At 40.8% G+C, this 19,687-nt stretch overlaps 1 protein-coding gene across 1 annotated transcript in view; it reads right to left on the bottom strand.

Moving 5' to 3' along the window:
• Positions 1-18,806, bottom strand: part of ZFAND3 (zinc finger AN1-type containing 3) — a 135,274-nt gene extending 116,468 nt beyond the window's left edge. Inside the window, exon 1 of the mRNA XM_033144576.1 lies at positions 18,405-18,806. Coding sequence (XP_033000467.1) covers positions 18,405-18,475 — 71 coding nt within the window. The 5' untranslated portion in view covers positions 18,476-18,806. The remainder of the gene's footprint in view (positions 1-18,404) is intronic.
• Positions 18,807-19,687: the final 881 nt, after the last annotated feature.

Here is a 19,687-nt window from a genome sequence, read left to right as displayed (position 1 = left end):
ACAGATCATTAAGAGCAGCCAAATTCAAACAACACCAGAGCAGAGCAGTGTTCATTTGTTTCGTACAGAATATTATGTTGTAATTATTAGCAAGGGGAGGAGCAGCATCTTCCCCTCCCAACTTTTGCTGAACTATCAACCTCTAAATGTGTGGTAACCATCACCTCTAGTCCTTTGTAGAACTAATTCAACACAATGCTTAAATTTCCAATAGAGCAGCCTTTCTCAACCTTGGGTCCCCAGATGTTTTTGGCCTATAACTCCCATCATCCCTGACCACTGGTCCTGCTACATAGGGATGATGGGAGCTGTAGGCCAAAACATTTGGGGACCCAAGGTTGAGAAAGGCTGCAATAGAGGAAATGGACATTACATAGTCTTCAGCCTGTAAATTTGTAACTCACTTTTCAGTCTGCATCTGACAAAAGGAGGCCGTTTGAAGTGTGTGCTGGGCATAAAATACGGAATGCTCAATAATATCTTTCAGAATTTGTGAAATTGGTAGATTTTTACCATAGAGCAGGGGTACAGAACTCTGATCTGTTTAGCGGACTGAAGCCCAACTCCTGTACCCCCCCCCCAAAGGGCCAACTTTGACCACGTGGGTGGGATGTCATTATGACATGTTGCAACCTAGAAAAGGCTTGTTCTTTAGGCCAATCAGCTGATCGGTGCTGAATGCCAGCTCCTTTGAAAATGCTAGGTTGGCCACCACCGGTCAGGCTAACCTTCCACTAGTTGCACCACCACATTGCCTGAATTAACTTCATTATTAGCCCCCATTCCGTCCATTGCTGATTCAAATTGCTGTTTCAGCATGCCTTCTGCTTACCTGAAGCTAATGAACATGATAAATCAAGCTGGTTATCACTAGTGGCACCTCATGTCAATTTCATGTACATGTTGGCAAGCATGAAAGACGAAAATAAACATGCCAGACATAGTTGTCATGGAGCATGGTAGACTCTTAGCAGGCTGTCTGTGTGTGTTTACGAAAGTCTTTACCCTGTGGACTGGTGGAGGAAGGACGGGGCAATCCATTCTTCCTCTGCCTGCCTGTTATGTTTCTGTGGTGGTCATGGAAGAGAAAACTTTGAAACTGGGTTTAAGAAACCAGGATGGATAAAAATCAATGACTTTAAAAAACAACAACAGATTTTTTAATTTAAATTGGATTTTTTTTTATTTAAATTGGATTTTTAAAATAAAATGCTTTTGGAGGAAAAATGTTTCTAAATATAGTCTTCTATTTAAGTTTCATTATAGTCCAAAGGCTATTCATCTGGAAATAAGGATTTGTTTTACGCTTTTCATGTGTGCTAAAACTCTTTAGAATTATTTTTTTTAATGTTTAACCACATCAGTTATCAAACATGGGTACATATGCTATAATGTTATTGTTTTAGTTAAATAAATTGTTTAAGTGGTTATTAAGGAAATGATTATTTTTCTCCTTCCAATAAAGTACAGCAGAAACATCCAAATATAAACAGTTAACTTATTAAACCTCACCATAATTTCATAATTATCTGTCTATGTATTTCTAATACAACCAAATCAGTAATTTTTGATATAACTGTAAAAACTACTCTGAAAATTTATTATTCTGAAAATGAAACCTTCATATGGTTGTAAATATTAAGATTATACCAGCAAGAATGAGTCTTTCTGTAAAAAAAATGATTTAAATCAAGTGATTTAAATCGTGACTTAAATCGATTAAAGTTTCTTAGAGGGTGGATTTGATTTAAATCTAAACAGCCAGACATCCTTGCCTACCTTATAACTGGTATTTGGCTTCAAGAATTGATAGTTATATTTGCATTACTAAAATACGGACAATACAAGGTACAGCCATACTTAAGAAGCCTACTCTTAAGACAGATTTGATTAAAAACCAAAACGCTTCCTTAAGTGATATACAATACTGAAACACTATTAGTATATTCTGGATTCATTAAGGCTGTCTATTTGCTGCAATGGGTTTGACAAAACTGAAAGCCTAACATCTTTTCTATTTTAATGACAGGCCTGATTTTCAAAACAGGAATACATATCACTGCATTTTTCATTCTGATCATCCTTTATCAGTAATTAAGATCCCAATACAATTCTCTTTTTTTAAAGTAGCTTTAACTATAAAAGCTAGCTAGCTCTCTACAAATATGATATTTTAAACAGATGTCAGAAGCAAGCTAGTAAATCAGCAAATTGAGGTGAGGGCAGCAAAATGATTCTCTGTATCATTAAGGTAGCACAGTCAGTTTCCTATGTCAGCACTTCCAAGAATTTAATGGTGTTTCAGCTACACAGATTTAGAAAACGGGGGTGGGGTGGGGGCTTGCAAGAAAAAGTTGAATATTATAATAAAAATCTGCAGCTTTTGTCTGTCAGGCAGAAGCAGATTTAAATCATGCATCAGAGAAAAGCGGAGGCTTATCTGGCCTAATTCTGTCCAGCCTGGGCTTCCTATTACTTTGCCTTTTCAAAACCCCAACCGTAACATAAAGCATTACCCTGCCTTACACAAAAGTTAAACAGGCTCAAGTCATTACACAAGCTATGATACAGGGGTTGTGATCCAGGCTTTGGCATCTTCAGGCAACTCTTAGGACAAGCCACCAAATTCATACCTCACTGCCTCAACCCACACCCAATTCTGTCTAACCAGAAGATCGGATAAGGAACAAGGAAACCCAAGACATGCACCAAAGCAAACTGGAAGTAAGGAATCAGCAGGAATTTATCTAAAGGGGTCAATTCAAGTTTATTTACTTTTTGCCATAACTACAAAGTGACTCAATGTATGTAACGATTACAAAAATGCGTTAGAAATCTGTGGGAATGGCATGAAAAGCAAGAAGCACCCTGCATACAAGTTTCTAGTTTGCAGGGCAATATTAGCTCACCATATAAGCACATGCACATCTCTGGTGTCAATTGCCATTTACGCTGTGTTGCCATAGAAACCTTAAGACAAGTTGTGAAGATCACAAGCTGTCAAAACTAAATAACTGAAAACTGGCAAAGGGAAGATGATAGCTTAACTGCAATAGCACCATGAATTCCATTAATTGTACAGTTAAATGGTGCAGGTTTATCACAGACACAAGTGCAATTTAATTCAAAATGTTTTTAAAATCCACAATAGTGAGCGTTTATTCAAACATGCCTGTGTAAATTTCAAAACACAAAAAGAGCTAAATGAGCATAATAAACACTTGTGGTATTTTGTAAAGCATAACCCTAAACATATTGTTTTCCATGAAATTTATACTCAGTAATATATAACCTAAGCGCAAATTCTGTAAGACTTTATTGAGCGATCAGTATTTCTGCCAGGAAGAGACAAATAGTTGACATTTCCAAACCTGGCCCTATAAACTGTGGTTAAGATTAAGAGCTACCACTATTGAAATCTCTCTTCAAAGCTTTACCAAGACTGTATTCAAAACTAAATTCTCTTATGTTTTAACAACTGTATTCTATCTTTCACAAAAAGAAATTTCAGGGTCAAAACATAAGTTTCTATGCAAGCAACTATTCATGTGTATACATATAGCCAGCAAACCTGTTCTCCTTATAGAACTCAGGTGTTACTCAGCTAGCTATGCTTTACTTAGAGTAGACCTATTGACATTAATGAACATGTCTAAGTTAGGTCCACTAATTTCATTTGGTCTACTCTGAGTAAAACTTGGTTGATTATCACCATTAATACAGAACCAACCTGCTCCAGCACCACAGCTATTAAAACACAAACATACTGAAGAGTTGAGTTGTTGTTTATTTAATATCTGTACAGTGGAACATCTGGTTAAGAACTTAATTCATTCCAGAGGTCCGTTCTTAACCTGAAACTGTTCTTAACCTCAAGCACCACTTTAGCTAATGGGACCTCCTGCTGCCGCTGCGCCGCCAGAGCACGATTTCTGTTCTTATCCTGAAGCAAAGTTCTTAACCTGAAGCGTTATTTCTGGGTTAGCGGAGTATGTAACCTGAAGCGTATGTAACCTGAAGCGTATCTAACCCGAGCTACCACTGTATTTCGCTTCTCCAGCAACAAATGTTGAGCTCAAAGCGGCTCACATCACAACAGCATTTTTTTTAAAGTAACTGTATTGAACTGAAAACATTGATTTAAAAATGTCTGAATGAGAGGCATTGTCCATTTGATCAGCCTATTATATACAAAAAGTGAAAACAAATGCTTGCATTGACTAGGGGGAAAGCTTTAACCCATGTTTTTGAAAACAGTCTCACTTCCTGCCCTCAGTGTTTTATTTTACACAGCCTGCTTCCAGAATATTATTATTAAGAATAACAATAATAGTTTAAAGTACAATGGCATTGTGCTTGCTCTTCCCTTTGCTATATAATGACTTGCAAAGGTAAGATAAGAAATACTCACTGGCCTGATCATACATAACACCAAACCATAGTTTAGCATAAACCTGGCATGTATGGGACTCTCAGAGAGACATTGTAGCCACTTTCCTCTTCCTTCATTTGCTCTGCTGGTGTGTGGAGCTGAGCCAAGGCTTAGTTTGACTTAACCAAGGGCTCATGTGTAGCTTTCCCACACAAACCATGAGCTGCAAATCCTAGGACAAACCCTGGTGACAGCTTATAGTTTGTCTGGAGACAGCTAAACCACAAGCCTGAGGTCAGGTGACACACACTAAGCTAAGCCATGCCTTCCTCTTTGAGAGGTTGCACATTTACTTGTTCATGCTAAGCCATGATTTGGCTTAACATTACATAAGGCCACTATTTAACGGGTATTTCTTTCCATGATCTCTAAACAATACAGCTGCACAAGAAACCAACAAGTGGAATTCCATTCTTGCAAAGCAATAAAGTTACTTTGAACTATTAAGCATCTGAATTAGGCAAGTTCCTGTCCTTCTAGTTCAATGGCTACTTATGAGCTGAGAGTTGACTACTGGTACCTAAATGTATGTAGATACTGCTAAGTGATCTCCACATTTAAAAAAAAAATGTGCAAAGGATATCAATAAAGGTCACCATGTTTACTACTGCTCTTTTGATGCAAGGCTTACTTGGCCTGCAAAGTGCACATTAATAGCAGCAATATTTAATATGCTGTCAACATAAATTATCTGCAGGCTTGCCATTTATTTTATATACAAAAAAGTAAGAGAAGGAGTAAGAAAAATGGGGAAATAGTATATATGAGACAAAGCTAAGCTGAAGGAAAAGAGAATGAAAGGTATTTCCTTCTAGAAGACCGAAAATTTATTTGAAAATGCCTACCTTTGTTAAATGGAGTAAGAATTATCAGAGGAAGAAAAGTAAAGTGACACAATAGAAAATACATGGGTACATAGTAGAGAAGGTAGGTAGGTTTTAACAATAAGCTTAGTGTGGTGTAGTGGTTAGAGTTGTGGGACCAGACACAGCAACAGAACATTGCTGATGCTTAACTTCTTTAGATTAGCAAGAATTCTAGTTTACATATAGCAGCAGATGCCTTAAGTTTCTTTCTTAAGCTTCACAAGCAGCTTCTTTCCCAGCTAGCTTTTTCCTTTCCTTTTGTAAAAATGAATTGTGTAACAACAGTGCTTCTGCTCCACAAAAATAAACCCTCTAATTTCCTTCATCCTCAATATACACTAACAGCATTAGCAAGATCTAAAAATAAAGGATTTTTGCATCTAACAGAAAATCAATATCTTCTCCTGCAAACTGGTGTAAGCTTCTTTCTTCAGCTAAAAATGCATTTTATAGATCCGATATTGATATTTGTTAAAGCACTAAGATTTTAAAGACACAGTTGTTTGTCTACAGAGCCAGACCAGACAATATTGATACCTGCCAAGAAAACAGCATTTTATCAACCATCACAATGATATAAAGTATTTGAGAATAGTCACTGGAGGATAAATGTTACAGACTCCATTGGAGAACTCTCTCTCTCCCCCCGAGGGTGACAAGAATGCATGTACATACATAGTAACAGGATTAATTAACTGTCCATATTCATAATGTGGGGAATGTTTGGGATTCAAGCCAATTGGATGAAGTTACTCTTTGATTAAAATATTCTATGCATATTCTGTTCTATGGTGCTTTCAGTGCTAGCTTAAGAGTTAGTACTTGTAGTCATTAAGTTCTTCACAAGAATCAGGAATGTCTCTGACAGGCTGCAATAACTTAATTCTAATTGAGCAGCAAGCTCAGTCAAAACTTGGAGACAACAGGAAGCTGTTTGAATATTCACACAAATACTGGGGAAACTATGAGTTAGAAGTACAGTATAAACAAAATCACTATTATCAATAGCTAAATCAAGACTGTTCTTCAAACCTTATTACAGTACCTACTAGTAGGATAACCAGAGGCAAAGAGATTGAATTATTGTATCTTGTTAATGTTAACCTCTACATTGATGGGCTGTGCTACATGGAACACTGTCAGCATTATGGAAACATTCATAAATATTATTTTCTAAGGAAATAATCAAATCAACTAAATAATAATTAAAACTGTTTTTAACAGACCCAACCAAGTCAATATTGGCCATCAGCACTTGACACAGGCACAGCAGCAGAGCCAGTCCAATAATGTGCCCACACTAAGCTCCCATTTCCTGGTCCTCGCCCTCCTGGTAAACAGCAGTGATGTGCAAAGTTGGGAAGACAGGAGAGCAACGCTGCCCCACTCAAGCAGCTAATGAACCAAGGAATACCGTAATTTCACTTCCAACTAGAAAGCAATTAAATATTGGGCAACTGCTGCAAGACAAATGTGGGGTGGAAAATATTAATTGAGTGCTATTTCCAGAGGATGGGCAAAGCCTACTGATCACAGATCGGTAGTCAAACACCTTTGTAATGTAGGGATTACACAATCACCTGTAACAAGGAATAAATGCTATCAAACAAACTGAAACAATCATAATTGCCACAAGCTGTTGATAAAGATAAACATGCACACACACTTTCCAGTATTAAACAGGGCAAGAATTTGCAGGCTGAGCTTAGATCTCTCATCCCTGGTACTCTCCGGTTGTTAAGAGGCATACTTGGCTTTATGGTACAGCGGGGGCTTGGCAAACACAACTATTAAAATTGGGAGAAAGTGATATGTGCAAACTTGCACAACTAGTATCTAGGATTTGACTCATAGCGATTCAGATATAGTATTTAGTCTGAAAGCAAAATGTGTATTCTGACTGCAAATAACTAATTGAACCAACCTTACCTTAAAAAGGGGAAAGCTAAATAGGCTTAAGGTGAACAACCACAACTGCTCCAAGATAAACAAGAAGTGCCTGTTCACACTAGATCAAGTACCAGGATATTTCTGCTTGAACAACAGAACTTCCCCTCCCTCTCCTCTCCCCTTGCACCCTCCCCAAATCTGCTCAAGGGGGCTGTGGGGAACCCCTAGAATGCTAAAGCTTTCGTTTGCACATAAGGATGCCCCGAGTTAAACTATTATGTCACCAAGGATCTATTAATCATGGGGGCAGTTCAGCAGAATTTAAGCATTCTTATCTCCATGGATTGTGCCTACGATCAGAAATAAATATTAAAAGTTGCTAGACTAGTTTTCCCTTAAACATTTGCTCTATCACAACCATGAATGCGCTGACATAAAGACAGCCTGATATCATTAACATGCTTTGCATTTGGGATGCTTGCAACACATTATGTATGAAGCTCAGCTTGAACATGGTCCAGAGGCAGCGGCAAGTGCAGAATGCAACTGCCAGGGTGGCATCGGGGGAAGTAAGATGGAATCATGCAATACTGTACTCATCCAAAGAAATTCTGCATGGGCTGCTGTGTGTTATGAAGTATGACTCAATGTATTACTAATGCCCTACAAAGCCCTAAATGACTCGAGGCCCAAATATTTGCAGAGGCATGGGTGCTGGGTGTGTGTGGCTGCAATCTGGGATTTTATTTTATTTTTGTATATCCCCTGGTGGGCTGGGTAGGCATCCAATACATTGTACATTCTGCCAGCATAGCAGCACTTCCTCTCCCACATTGAAGTGCAATTGGAAAACAGGATTGTTCTGCCCCACTGTAGACTTCAGCATGTTATAATTGCAGAAATGACACTTTGCATCCATCCATCTTGAGAGTCCCATGGACTGCAAAAAGATCAAACATATCCATCCTTAAAGAAATCAGCCCTGGGTGCTCACTGGAAGGGCAGATCCTGAAGCTGAGGCTCCAATACTTTGGCCACCTCATGAGAAGAGAAGACTCCCTGGAAAAGACCCTGATGTTGGGAAAGATGGAGGGCACAAGGAGAAGGGGACGACAGAGGATGAGATGGTTGGACAGTGTTCTCGAAGCGACTGGCATGCGTTTGGCCAAACCGCGGGAGGCAGTGGAGGCTAGGGGTGCCTGGCGTGCTCTGGTCCATGGGATCATGAAGAGTCGGACACAACTGAACGACTGAACAACAACAACATGTTGGAACATTTTTACTTGCCACAGGAACTTCTTTGGGGGAGGGCGGTTCTAAATTTTAATTTATATTAGAGGACAAACATATTTTATATCCTACTTTCCAGAATAAAAATCATCACACAGCAGCAAAGAAATATATACAATTGCAGTATATAAAACTTTAACAATCTGGTATCATTTGGAGCAGAGTTCCACAAAAGTGGGGCCACCACCGAAAGAGCACTTGCTCACCAACCTGAATACTCTCACTGGCAGTCACATAAGCAGGGCCACTCAGAAGTGGATAATAAGGTGCAGGCAAGCTGGTATGACTGAAGGTACCTTCATAGTCAAGAGTGATTTGAGAGCAATTTACACTACAAACATCCTCAGATAAAACTAACACTCATCACTGCAAGAGCGATTACATGAACTTAATTTATGGGCTTTAAAGTACTCTTGAAGGAACTACAAGCAAGGCTACTCATAGTTTGTATCCAAAAGTCTACCACACACCTTCTGAAGAAAATCATATAATCCATTCATAATAATAATAATTTATTATTTATACCCCGCTCATCTGGATGGGTCTCCCCGGCCACTCTGGGCGGCTTCCAACAAATATTAAAATACAATACAAAGTCACAGATTAAAAACTTCCCTAAACAGGGCTCCTTCAGGTATTTTCTATTTGCCTTGTTTCATCTCAATTTGACAATTCTGGTGTTTGTAGAATTCTGAGTCTCTCATCCAAACTACGAGCAATGTGACCACAGAACAGCAGCAAGAATGACAAGGAAAAGTGTATGAGACAGAAGATCAAGTGGTTGTGATGGGCAGCCAGGCCCCTACAAAGAGCACAGATTTTAAACTACTCAACAATGGCATGCCAGTACATTTTCCAGTAGTCTCCCGCACACATGAGAACTGGCCTACAAATACGTAGGGTTTAAATTCCAACTGTTATGACCTTCAATAGTAGGCCCAAAAACCTTATTATTCGAAGTTCTTAGAAAAAGCATGCCTAGCTTTTAACAGTGCAGTGCTGTATGTTTGCCCAAAGACAACTCCCAATGTATTCAACAACATTTATACCATTTTATTTAGGATTACATAAAGTCCTCTTACAAGTATTAATTCAACAAAAACTACTTTTTGAATTAAGATTAAATGAAAAACAAGCTAAAACTATTATTGTTTAATGTAAAATACTGTAAAACTTAATGTAATCAGCGAGCAAAATCCTTCCTCTACTTCTTCCCACATCCCCTGCAAATCTGCACAGGAGGGTCCTTCTAAAGTAGAGTTTGCAGGCTCCATGGGAGGATACAGACAGGTCCTGTTGTGCAAGCAGAAGCTTGTTCTACTGGATTTTACCTAATTGTTTTTTTTATGAAAGCATGCCCTTTTCATATGAAAAGATTATTGACAATCAATGCATCTCCCAAGATTGAGACAAATACAAGAAGAATGGTAACTAGCATTCTTTTGTGTAACATAGTCAGTCAACTGTCTCTATGAAGACACTGACCTCTCAACTTGCTTGCTGAGCAACAAGGGGCTGCTGTGGAATGCCCTCTTATGTGTACAAAAATAATCATATACTTGGAATCCAGGCTGCTATGTATTTTTATATATACTTATTATTGTAATTCAATAAGTTCACTACAGCAAGTCTTTCACAGCTCAAAGTCATGTCTAACATTTCTCAGATTTTGAACCAATGGCATTTTAGATTGTTTGCTAATATCACTAACATTAGTCAACACCTCCAAATTCAAGCCCAGCTTTCACACTGTATCAGCACTTCTTCAGCAGCAGCCTTAATTTTGAAAGGGTTGGCACTTTCCCCCAAGTAAATAGGCTTATGCAAGCAGGTACAGTTCTAAGAATTAATATATCAATAATCATTTAGTTTTATAATTCATGAGCAGCAAAAGGTCACCAAGGTGAAAGACAAGCACCAAGATCTTCAACTGGTAGCAAGCTAGTTTTAAATTGGCTATTAGATTATTAGCACAATACAAGTTGCTCAAGGAGACTACAGCGTATTTTTGCCTGCAGGGACACCTAAGAGGAGAACGAATGCACATATACAAATAATGGGTTGTGTCTGGGGAAATCCTGTCACTGAAGATCAGATGAAAAGATTTTATTAGAACTCCCAATAGTCCTACCTGCACGTACAACAGTGGTGGCCAACTTAAATGTCTCAGTTGTAACAGGTCACTCTCAATCAACTAAATAACCAGTTTTATTATGACATAAGATTTCACAAGCTCAAGTCCACTTTATCACATGCACGAAGCATGATCCTCAGTTGTGCGCCTGCACACACATGGTGATGGAGGGGGGAGGTTGCAAGCAGCAAAACTAGGAAATGACAATTCAATCTGAGAAGGAATGTATTATGTATGCAAGGTGCACATGCACGTCTTATCACCAACCAACTTGTTTACACTGAGTTAACTGTAGTGGGAAAGAAAGTCGATGTCTCTATTCAGAACAAGATGAACAGAGCTGAAAATCTTGTAATTCAACAGTTTCACCCTAGAGCATCCTTTTAAAATTCTTTTGTTCAAGTACCACCTCAGATTTGTATCCATTGATTTATGCAGGGACTGGCCTGTTTGTCCTATGTAGAATGCAGAAGAACACTGCAATATTTGATGACCAATATTACATTTTATGACGAGCAGGTGAATGAGCTGGTGCTGTGCCCAACATTATCATGCCCTGCAATGGTATTGATAAAGATGATGTAGGGACAGAATTGACATCCAAGTTTGTTGCAGGATTTGGTTCCTGGGCTTGATTCCTTTTGGGCCCTCTTGATGGTGAACAGTTGTTTCAGGTTAGGTTGCTGTCTGTAAGCAAGAACAGGTGTGCTATCCAAAACTTAGCAGAGGAGTTATTGTTGTCCGGGATGGGTTATAAATCCTTGATGAAACACTGGGGTTCTTTTAGGTAGGAGCTGGAAATAGCAACAAGTGATGCTCTATAATTTTCTCTTCTGGTCTGCCCTGAAGTAGCTTATTCCTGGGTGTCAGTCAGGTCTTGCTGATCAATTCGCTCCATAGTCACTCAGGTGTAAGTTCCTCTATATAGGAATTACTCACAAAGTACGGTATGCATACAATTTGGACATCCTTTCCCTAGTTTTTCTGAATTCTTAGAGTATCTCAGTTGGAATGATTTGAGAAAAATTAAGCAGCAGAACACTACTAGCAACTTATATAATTATTGCTACTAGTTCACAATCTGTTGTTATAAATTATGATTAGCAAATTGTGTGTAAACAATGAGAACCCAATAACTTCAAAATTTGGGTTATAGCTAAAATAAGCATCCTTCCACAGCTCCAGGTTGGTTTGTAACAATCAGCAAACGTTCTTCTGACTACTCATTTTTCCTTGTTCACAGCTCTATCTTGGCTCCAAATATTCAAATCCTTACCAATAGCCCAATTTTATACTTTAAGTTTCCTATCAACCTACAGAGTGCGCACACATTTTGCTAATCTGCCAAGTGTAGGACTGCAGCAGCTTTCCCAACTAATCCAAACTTAGAAATCAGCACTCTTAAAAACAACTTTAGAGCGTTCAAAGAACTTTTGACACATCCACTCTGTAAACCTTATGGTAACCCTGAACAGTAGGTCCATATTAAATCCATATTGCAGTGGAGACCATCAGAGAGATAATGGTTTTCCTGAGACAGCCTTTCTTAAACCAGTGCTCTCAGGATACTATGGGCTACAGCTACCATCTTCCCTGACCATTAGTCATTCTGACTAAAGGTGCTGGGAGTTGTAACTGAAAACATCTGGAGGGCACCAAGTTGGAAAAAGCTGGCCTAAGGCCACTTGGACGCAGGTGGCACTGTGGGTTAAACCACAGAGCCTGGGGCTTGCCAATCAGAAGGTCAGCGGTTTGAATCCCTGCGACATGGTGAGCTCCCATTGCTCCGTTCCTGCTCCTGCCAACCTAGCAGTTCGAAAGCACACCAAAGTGCAAGAAGATAAATAGGTACCGCTCTGGTGGGAAGGTAAACGGTGTTTCCGTGCACTGCTCTGGTTCGCCAGAAGCAGCTTAGTCATGCTGGCCACATGACCCGGAAGTTGTACGCCGGCTTCCTCAGCCAATAAAGCAAGATGAGCGCCACAACCCCAGAGTTGTCCGCAACTGGACCTAATGGTTTTTTTTACAAAACACTGTCAATTATATGCTTATTTTTAAATTCAGAAAAAGGACCCTTATTCTATGTAACTTGATTACCAACATAGCAGGTTAGGCAACACATGGATCTGGTACAGCTGAGCCCTAAGTTTCAGATGCAATACAAATATCTGATATTCTGCTAGGCCATTCAAAAAATGAGAGTTAACAATCTTCTAAATCTTCTTCTAAATAAAATTTCTTGCATGAAAGAGTAATAAGCTATTCAGGAAGCAGTTGTTTCCAGATATGCTCAAATTCAATAGCCTGACCTTAGACCTCTGGGACATTCCCAAGGCTACAGGTTACCCAGTGACCTTTCATGTCCAAGTACAAAACAGCTTCACCGTGCCATTCAAACAGAAGTGAGCCACAATTTGTAACAGGAGAAACATTTGTTCCCTTCCCTCTTATCTTCTGTAATGCCACCATTACAATAGTACTAAAATGGTAGTACTTCAGTTGCCAGAGTAATTGCACTAGAGTTTCCACTACTAACTGCAACAAAAATGTTTTTTTGTTTTATGCTGGCTATTTAAAATGTTTCTTTTGCTGCAGCATTGGAACAACTCACACTACTTTCACAGATACATTGCAAAAAAAATAAAATAAACCCAATCCAATTAAAATACATTCCAAATTAAGATCTAGTACAAAAAGCAAGAGTAAATACTTCTGCATGCAAGACCTATTTATTTGTGTTCCTTTAGGCATTTCCCTTACAATACCACTGTGTTGCCCTACAAAGAATAACCTTTGGCAGGTACTAGACCCAAACATTACCAAGAATTTCAGTTGCATCATCAAATGCAACAACAGTCTTTTCATATCCAAGACTAAATAAACTGTTTTTTCTTTGTGAAACAAAAGCTAGATTCAGAAAGTTAACTCAAAGTGTCCTGAAATATACTAATTGCTTGGAAAAGAATTTAAGAAGTATTCAAGACAAAAACCTCAATGCAAATGCCAAAGCCCACAAGTCTTTTCTCACTCCTTTTGATTGCTGAGAACTCTACAGTAAACACATCCCATTCTCTACAAGTAAATACAAGAGTACTTCTGAAAATACCTTTGGAAATGCAATCCAGGCTTAAGAAAAATGTCCACTGCTGACAACCAAGTTGGTGAAAAGGCAATCAGGCAAGCAGACATGTGCACACAGAAAAATGAGGAAAGTGAACATTTCAAGTACAAGTCTGAATATGTCTTTTAGATGAACATGCTCCACTTATCTCAAATGTGTTTTGAACTTGGTGTTTGTGCAGAGGGATACTTCAGTAAACTCTCCCCCCTAGAATTTAGGATTGTCCAAATTTTGTTTTCTACCTCAGATGCTAGCTTGGCAATGTTGCCAGTCTTCAAATACGGCAGCCATGCCATGTACCACAGGAAAAGCATGTTTATATTGCTGGAACTATGCTATTCTGGGGCCTGGCTTGGTTTGAAAACAGGCATAGGCCCTGCAGTAAGTGCCAAGAGAGATTGTGCTCTGTCTTAGGTCCTCAGAAACACTCAAGTAAACAAGTCAGTCTCAGAAATCTGAACAATTAAAGGTATCTGGTCTCACTTGGAAGTTTCTCCCCACTCCTTAAACATTCCCTTCTAAAGTATGCATCCTGAGAGATGCTATTGATAAACAGAACTCACTTTGAGTATTTTCAAAACCTAGGTAGACAGTAAGTATGTGGTCTTGATGCCTGACCGTCAGCATTCCTCAGTTCAGCTAAAGGTGGCATTCAGCCAACCAAACTGTGAGATGAGTGGTAATTTGGGCAATAGTCTTAGGCTACAATCCTAAACACTTACAAGTGAACACAGTGAGAATAACTTCTGAGTAATCATGCATTAGGATTAAACAGTTAACAGACAACAGAAACAGTGTCAACTGTGCTTAAAAAGGAAGGCAAGCCATTAAAATACAAAACAAATTGCTCACCATTTTCTTTATTGAAAAGGGAGGTGCAACTCTAAAAAGTAAGCTAGAGAGGTTTCAAAGTCAAATAAGGATGCCAGTGAGGGTTTCAAGAAGGTGGCAGTAGATCAAAGTGGTTGTTATATCATTTTGAATGATTCAAAGTTCTAAGATTCTGAAAAGGGTTGTTGTCAACATAGTGCTGAGAAGAATGTAATTCCTGTGTGATGGAACACCCCCCTTTTCCTCTAGCAGACACCCCTAATCTACTCTACGGGTTCTCCCAACCCCCCAAAGCAAATATGGGGACAGGGGGCAAGGGGGGGAGGGCAAGTCCTGCTGCACTAATGTTAATCCTTGCACTAGTTCAAACGTTCAGTTCAGTATTGCCCTGGCTGTCTAGACCCTGAAGCTATTTGTTTTTACTTTCAGAACTCTTCTGACAGTTAACCACCAAAGAAGGTGGAGGAGGGTGGGCAGGATATAAATAGTATAAATACAATAAATAAATAAATAAATAAATACAAGAAACACAGGAAGCACTTAGCTGAGATGGATCAAGTATTAAAAAAAACCACCTAGCCAATGCCTCTGCAAAAATCATGAAGCTAATTGAAGGAAAAAACAGAACACATTATTATTATAACTATATATGACCATTTCAGCAAGACTTGATGAGGTCCTACAGAAGTTTCACATTGTCTGTGTGTGCGGGGGGGGGGGGGGGGGGAAGAGAGAGAATGGCCAACAACACTACCATAAAACAGGTATATACAAACTAGAGAAAATCCAATAATATTTTTACTTACTATTAATGTTGAAGTATGAATCTCCAACAGTATCTCTACAAAAATATCACTATTCAACACTGCTATTAATAAATGGATGCAGGAACATTAAAATACAGGTGAAATACTATCAAACAGTATGCAGGAAGAAGTGCACATGGAATTGGAGGATGCCTTGAAGTTCCCACCGATGAATAACCAGCTTATAATGTAACTTGCAACTTTAGGTTTGCACACAACTGCGTGGGAACCTCAGCCTGTATACAGATTGCTGCACTTTAATGTGTTCCTGAAAGTTTCAGATCAAGCTGGATGTGAAGAAAATAACTGAAACTTTCGCAATGAGATATACGCAAAAGGAAAAGCAAACATGCAGGCCACCATACTGCTGGCGATGATTTTGGGAAGTTAAATGGTAATCAAATAAAAATGCACTCCTGTTGGCTACTCTCTTTCGGTTCTCTTTATTACTTATTGTGCAAGGTTTAAGAGCAAAAGTGGATGGGGAAAAACTTCTGGTTGCTAAAACTAGTTTGTATCCAGATGAAGAGTTATGTTAACTTTAAAAAGCTTGTCCAAATTTAACATACGCACTCCAAGTCAATGCAACCAATTGATATTGCCCTTCTTCTGTATGTCCATGTTAAACAATGCAAACTGAAAGAACATAAAAAAGCAAATATAGATAGATAGATAATCTTTATTGTCATTGTCCCCTTGCGGGAACAACGAAATTACTCGGTTGCTCTATGCCCAGATAAGGCACTCCCCATAAATTTAAAATAACTACAAAACACTAATTAAAACAATACAATACGATACAATATAACAAGTAAAATACTGGTAAGATGACTTCAAAGTCCAGACTTTCCACTTAAGGCCGAAATTGCTCTAGAAAAGAAACTGTTCTTGAGACGGCAAAGAGCGCATAATTCAAAATTTTGGGATAAAAGGTGAAGGAACTACCGGTATGAAGGGCAAAGTTAAAGAGAGGTGCGAAAAACAAGCAATTACTCTTCCATGCTTATGTGTATAGCGCAAGAGACCAATGAATACTGATTAAAGAAGTATATATTAAAGGACCTCCAAATTTTTAAAATAAAATAAACTCACCTAAATCTTGCAATTTGCCAAATTATTTAAAAAACTGACAAGCAGCTTTAAAGGTTATTTGGGTACAGTAAGCCTGACAGCTGCTGAGATTTCCTCTGATTTATTTAGTGTAAGTTTTTATTACACATATCCCTTCACTGAAGAGCACATTTTCTTGAGGGCACCATGTTTAAGGCACTACATTCTCTCAAGCTATACACCCACATTCATGTTTACTACCTGTCCCAGACAAATGTATGTTATTTGTGTTATATCAATAGGCAACATTAAAAATGATTGTACAAAAGCTTTGATTCAGGTTGAATGGCTACTTACAGAAACAAAACACCAAGCTCAAAAGCTTAGCAATATTCAAATGCTGAGTGAAACACTCAACTCCTTCATTATATTCATTAACATGCTTAAGGCAGAATAGACTATAAATTTCACTCAAATATACAATGCTTTCTTGAAATCACATATACACACACATGGTATTTATATCTGTCATAATTAACATGTGAAATTATATGTACAGTCTGACTTCAGACAGGCTATCCAGTGATGACCAAACTTGGCCTTCCAGCTGTTTGGGACTACAATTCCCATCATCCCTAACCACTGGTCCTGTTAGCTAGGGATGGCTAGTCCAAAAACAGCTGGAGGGCCAAGTTTGGCCATCACTGCTATACAATGTAAATTACTTACAACACACATAACTAAGTCAACCAAGTATCTTATTCAATCTTCTCCTTTTGCAGGATGCCTCTATTACATTGAGTGGAAAACTGTGGCCATCCAGTTGTTCTCGTACACCAAACTCCTGGCAGCATGTCCAATGATCAAGGGCAGTGGGAATTTTAGCCCAACAACATCTGGAGAACCATAGTTTTGACATTCCTGCTTTAGTCCATAACTCCCAATTCAGACAATCTACAGCTAACCTCAGAAACCATGTTCCTTTTTTAAAAAAGAAAAAAACCAAACAAACCCCAAAACTAGAAAACAGGATCACCACCACAAGCATTAGCATCGCTATCCTAGTTTTACATAGGCCAAAAGGAATAACCTTTATACAGGAGTGGCCTACAAGCTCCTCACAGGCAAGATTACCACTTTTGCCTTTAACCCCAAAAAGGAAGGAAGAGTTCCTTGGTTCTGATGACACTGCACCACACAGCTTGTGCCATTATTATTCCTCTGAAAGTCACAAAACTGGAACAAAGGTTCTCGTTAACTTTGGGCAATGGGATAAGCAGATGTGAGGAGAGTTGGAAGCAAGGACTTAAAAGCCACACCCTTTTGGAAAGTTGTCTTGCCATTTCTTATCCCCAACGAGGAAGACCACTCATAGATGTCACACCTGGCGGGGTGGCGGGGAGGAGTATATAAGAGTAAAGTTGACGCACTGAGATACCTGAGAATTAAAATTACATGGCACACGCTTTAAAAAAAAAAAAAAAAAAAAACAGCAGGAAAGGAGTAGGAGGTGGGGGGGAAACAGGGAAAGCAGCTTAGAGATCAAACCGCCGAACGGAGAGGAGTGAAGAATGAAAGATAAATCGCGGGTTTCCTTCGTCACTCGCCCCCAGCCAGCCAGCCACCACCCCCGCTTGGCAGGAAGCGCGACTAGGCCCTCAAGCCCCCGTCTTCCCCCGCCACTGTGATGCAGCCGAGGCAGTCACAGGCCCCGGGAAGGGATCCCAGTGACAGGAGGAGGAGGAGGAGGGCCGCCCTGCTCTTCCTCCAGTCGGGGGAAGGGAGTGGAAAGAGGGAGCCCAACCTCCCCGAGAAACAGGGGCGCCCCTCCCCGAGCCCTTCCCCTCCGGGCTCTGGCCTGGCCTGGCCTCCCCAACCACCCAGGCCCTCGGGACCGGAGAGACCCCAGCCCGGCAGCCGCCTCCTCCAGCCCCGGCCAGGCCTGGCCCCTTTTGCCCACTGCCTTCCCCGACCACGTACTCACCCCCAGAAGCCGCAGGGGCAGCGGGGCGGCAAGCTGGGAGCTTTGCTGCGCTCGCTGCCGGCGTCTCCCATGGCGGCGGCGGCGGCGGCGGCCGCAGCAGCAGCAGCGGATCTCAGGGCCGGAGCAGGGGGAAGAAGGAATGGGAAGCTCCAGGCGGAGGGTCCAGGCCGGGGCTCGAAGCCGGGATTCCAGGCCGGTCAGCTGGAGTCGGGCGCTACCACTGCGGCGGCAGCGGCGGGGCGGGTGGGTAGCTGAAGCGAAGGCGGCGGCGGCAGCGGAAAGGGAGGTGGCCGCGCCCTGTGGTGCTTGAGGTGACACTGAGCAGCGGGCGGCGGCTGCCGGGGGGTTGTGACGGGCCCGCAACACGCTAGCCCCGCGGGCGGTGCGCGCCCCCTGACCCAACAATGCCCTCGGCTCCTCCCCCTCGGGGAGAGTGAGGTGGTCTTGCCCGGCCACAGGATCTGCCGGGAGAGGAGTATACCAACGTCCGGAAATGGGTGGGAGGCTGCCTGAGACGGGTGGGGAGGCCGAAACCGAAACGAGGAGCTGAAGCAAAGGCTAGTGCTACCACAACTTTAAAGCAGAAAGCTTCCAGGAGCGAATAAGCTCAAGAATAGTGGTTGGGGAAAGTCCGGGCACCCCCCACACCATGATCTGTTAATGGTACGGTCTGAAGAGATTGAGTCGGGGTGAGGCAGATAAGGCTCTGCGCATGCGGAGAGCAGAAACCCGGAAGTAAGCGTGAAGTAAAGAGTCACTCCTAGGAGTTTCCCCTCCCCCGCGCTGGTGGAATTCCCTGTCTAGGCAGGAGCAATCCCGGGAATTCCTGTTGGGGCTGCCCTACTGGCGTTGTTCACGGCTGCTTTCTTTCCTCTCCTCAGCCTTCGCACTGGAGGGAGAGGGTTGGAGGAGCCAGGCTGCAAGCTTATGCACACTTCCCTGCGAGTAAACCCGGTCGAAGTTTGTTGGATTTACTTGCTGAGTAAACATTTGTAGGGGCTGCTGGATAATAGTCCCCAATTTAAAAGGAAGAGCCAGGATAGATAGCTTTCTTCTCTTTTCCTTAAAGAGAACTTAATGCACCTTTACCAAGTGCATGATGACAACAACCACACACACACACACACACACACAAAAACACCAGGTGGAGGCGAAGGTCCCCCAGCCTGTTCGTGCTTCACCTGAATTTCGTATTGTGCTGCTGCTGTTAAAGCGCCCGTCCCATTAGTAAACCTGCTTTTGGCTAGTGCCTTGTGATGGCTTTATGGCCATAACATTTCTTT

Source organism: Lacerta agilis, chromosome 3 (assembly GCF_009819535.1).
Source record: "Lacerta agilis isolate rLacAgi1 chromosome 3, rLacAgi1.pri, whole genome shotgun sequence".
Lineage (NCBI taxonomy): Eukaryota > Metazoa > Chordata > Lepidosauria > Squamata > Lacertidae > Lacerta > Lacerta agilis.
The sequence above is the reverse complement of the archived record's forward strand: the minus strand, read 5'-3'. Positions and strand labels throughout refer to the sequence as shown.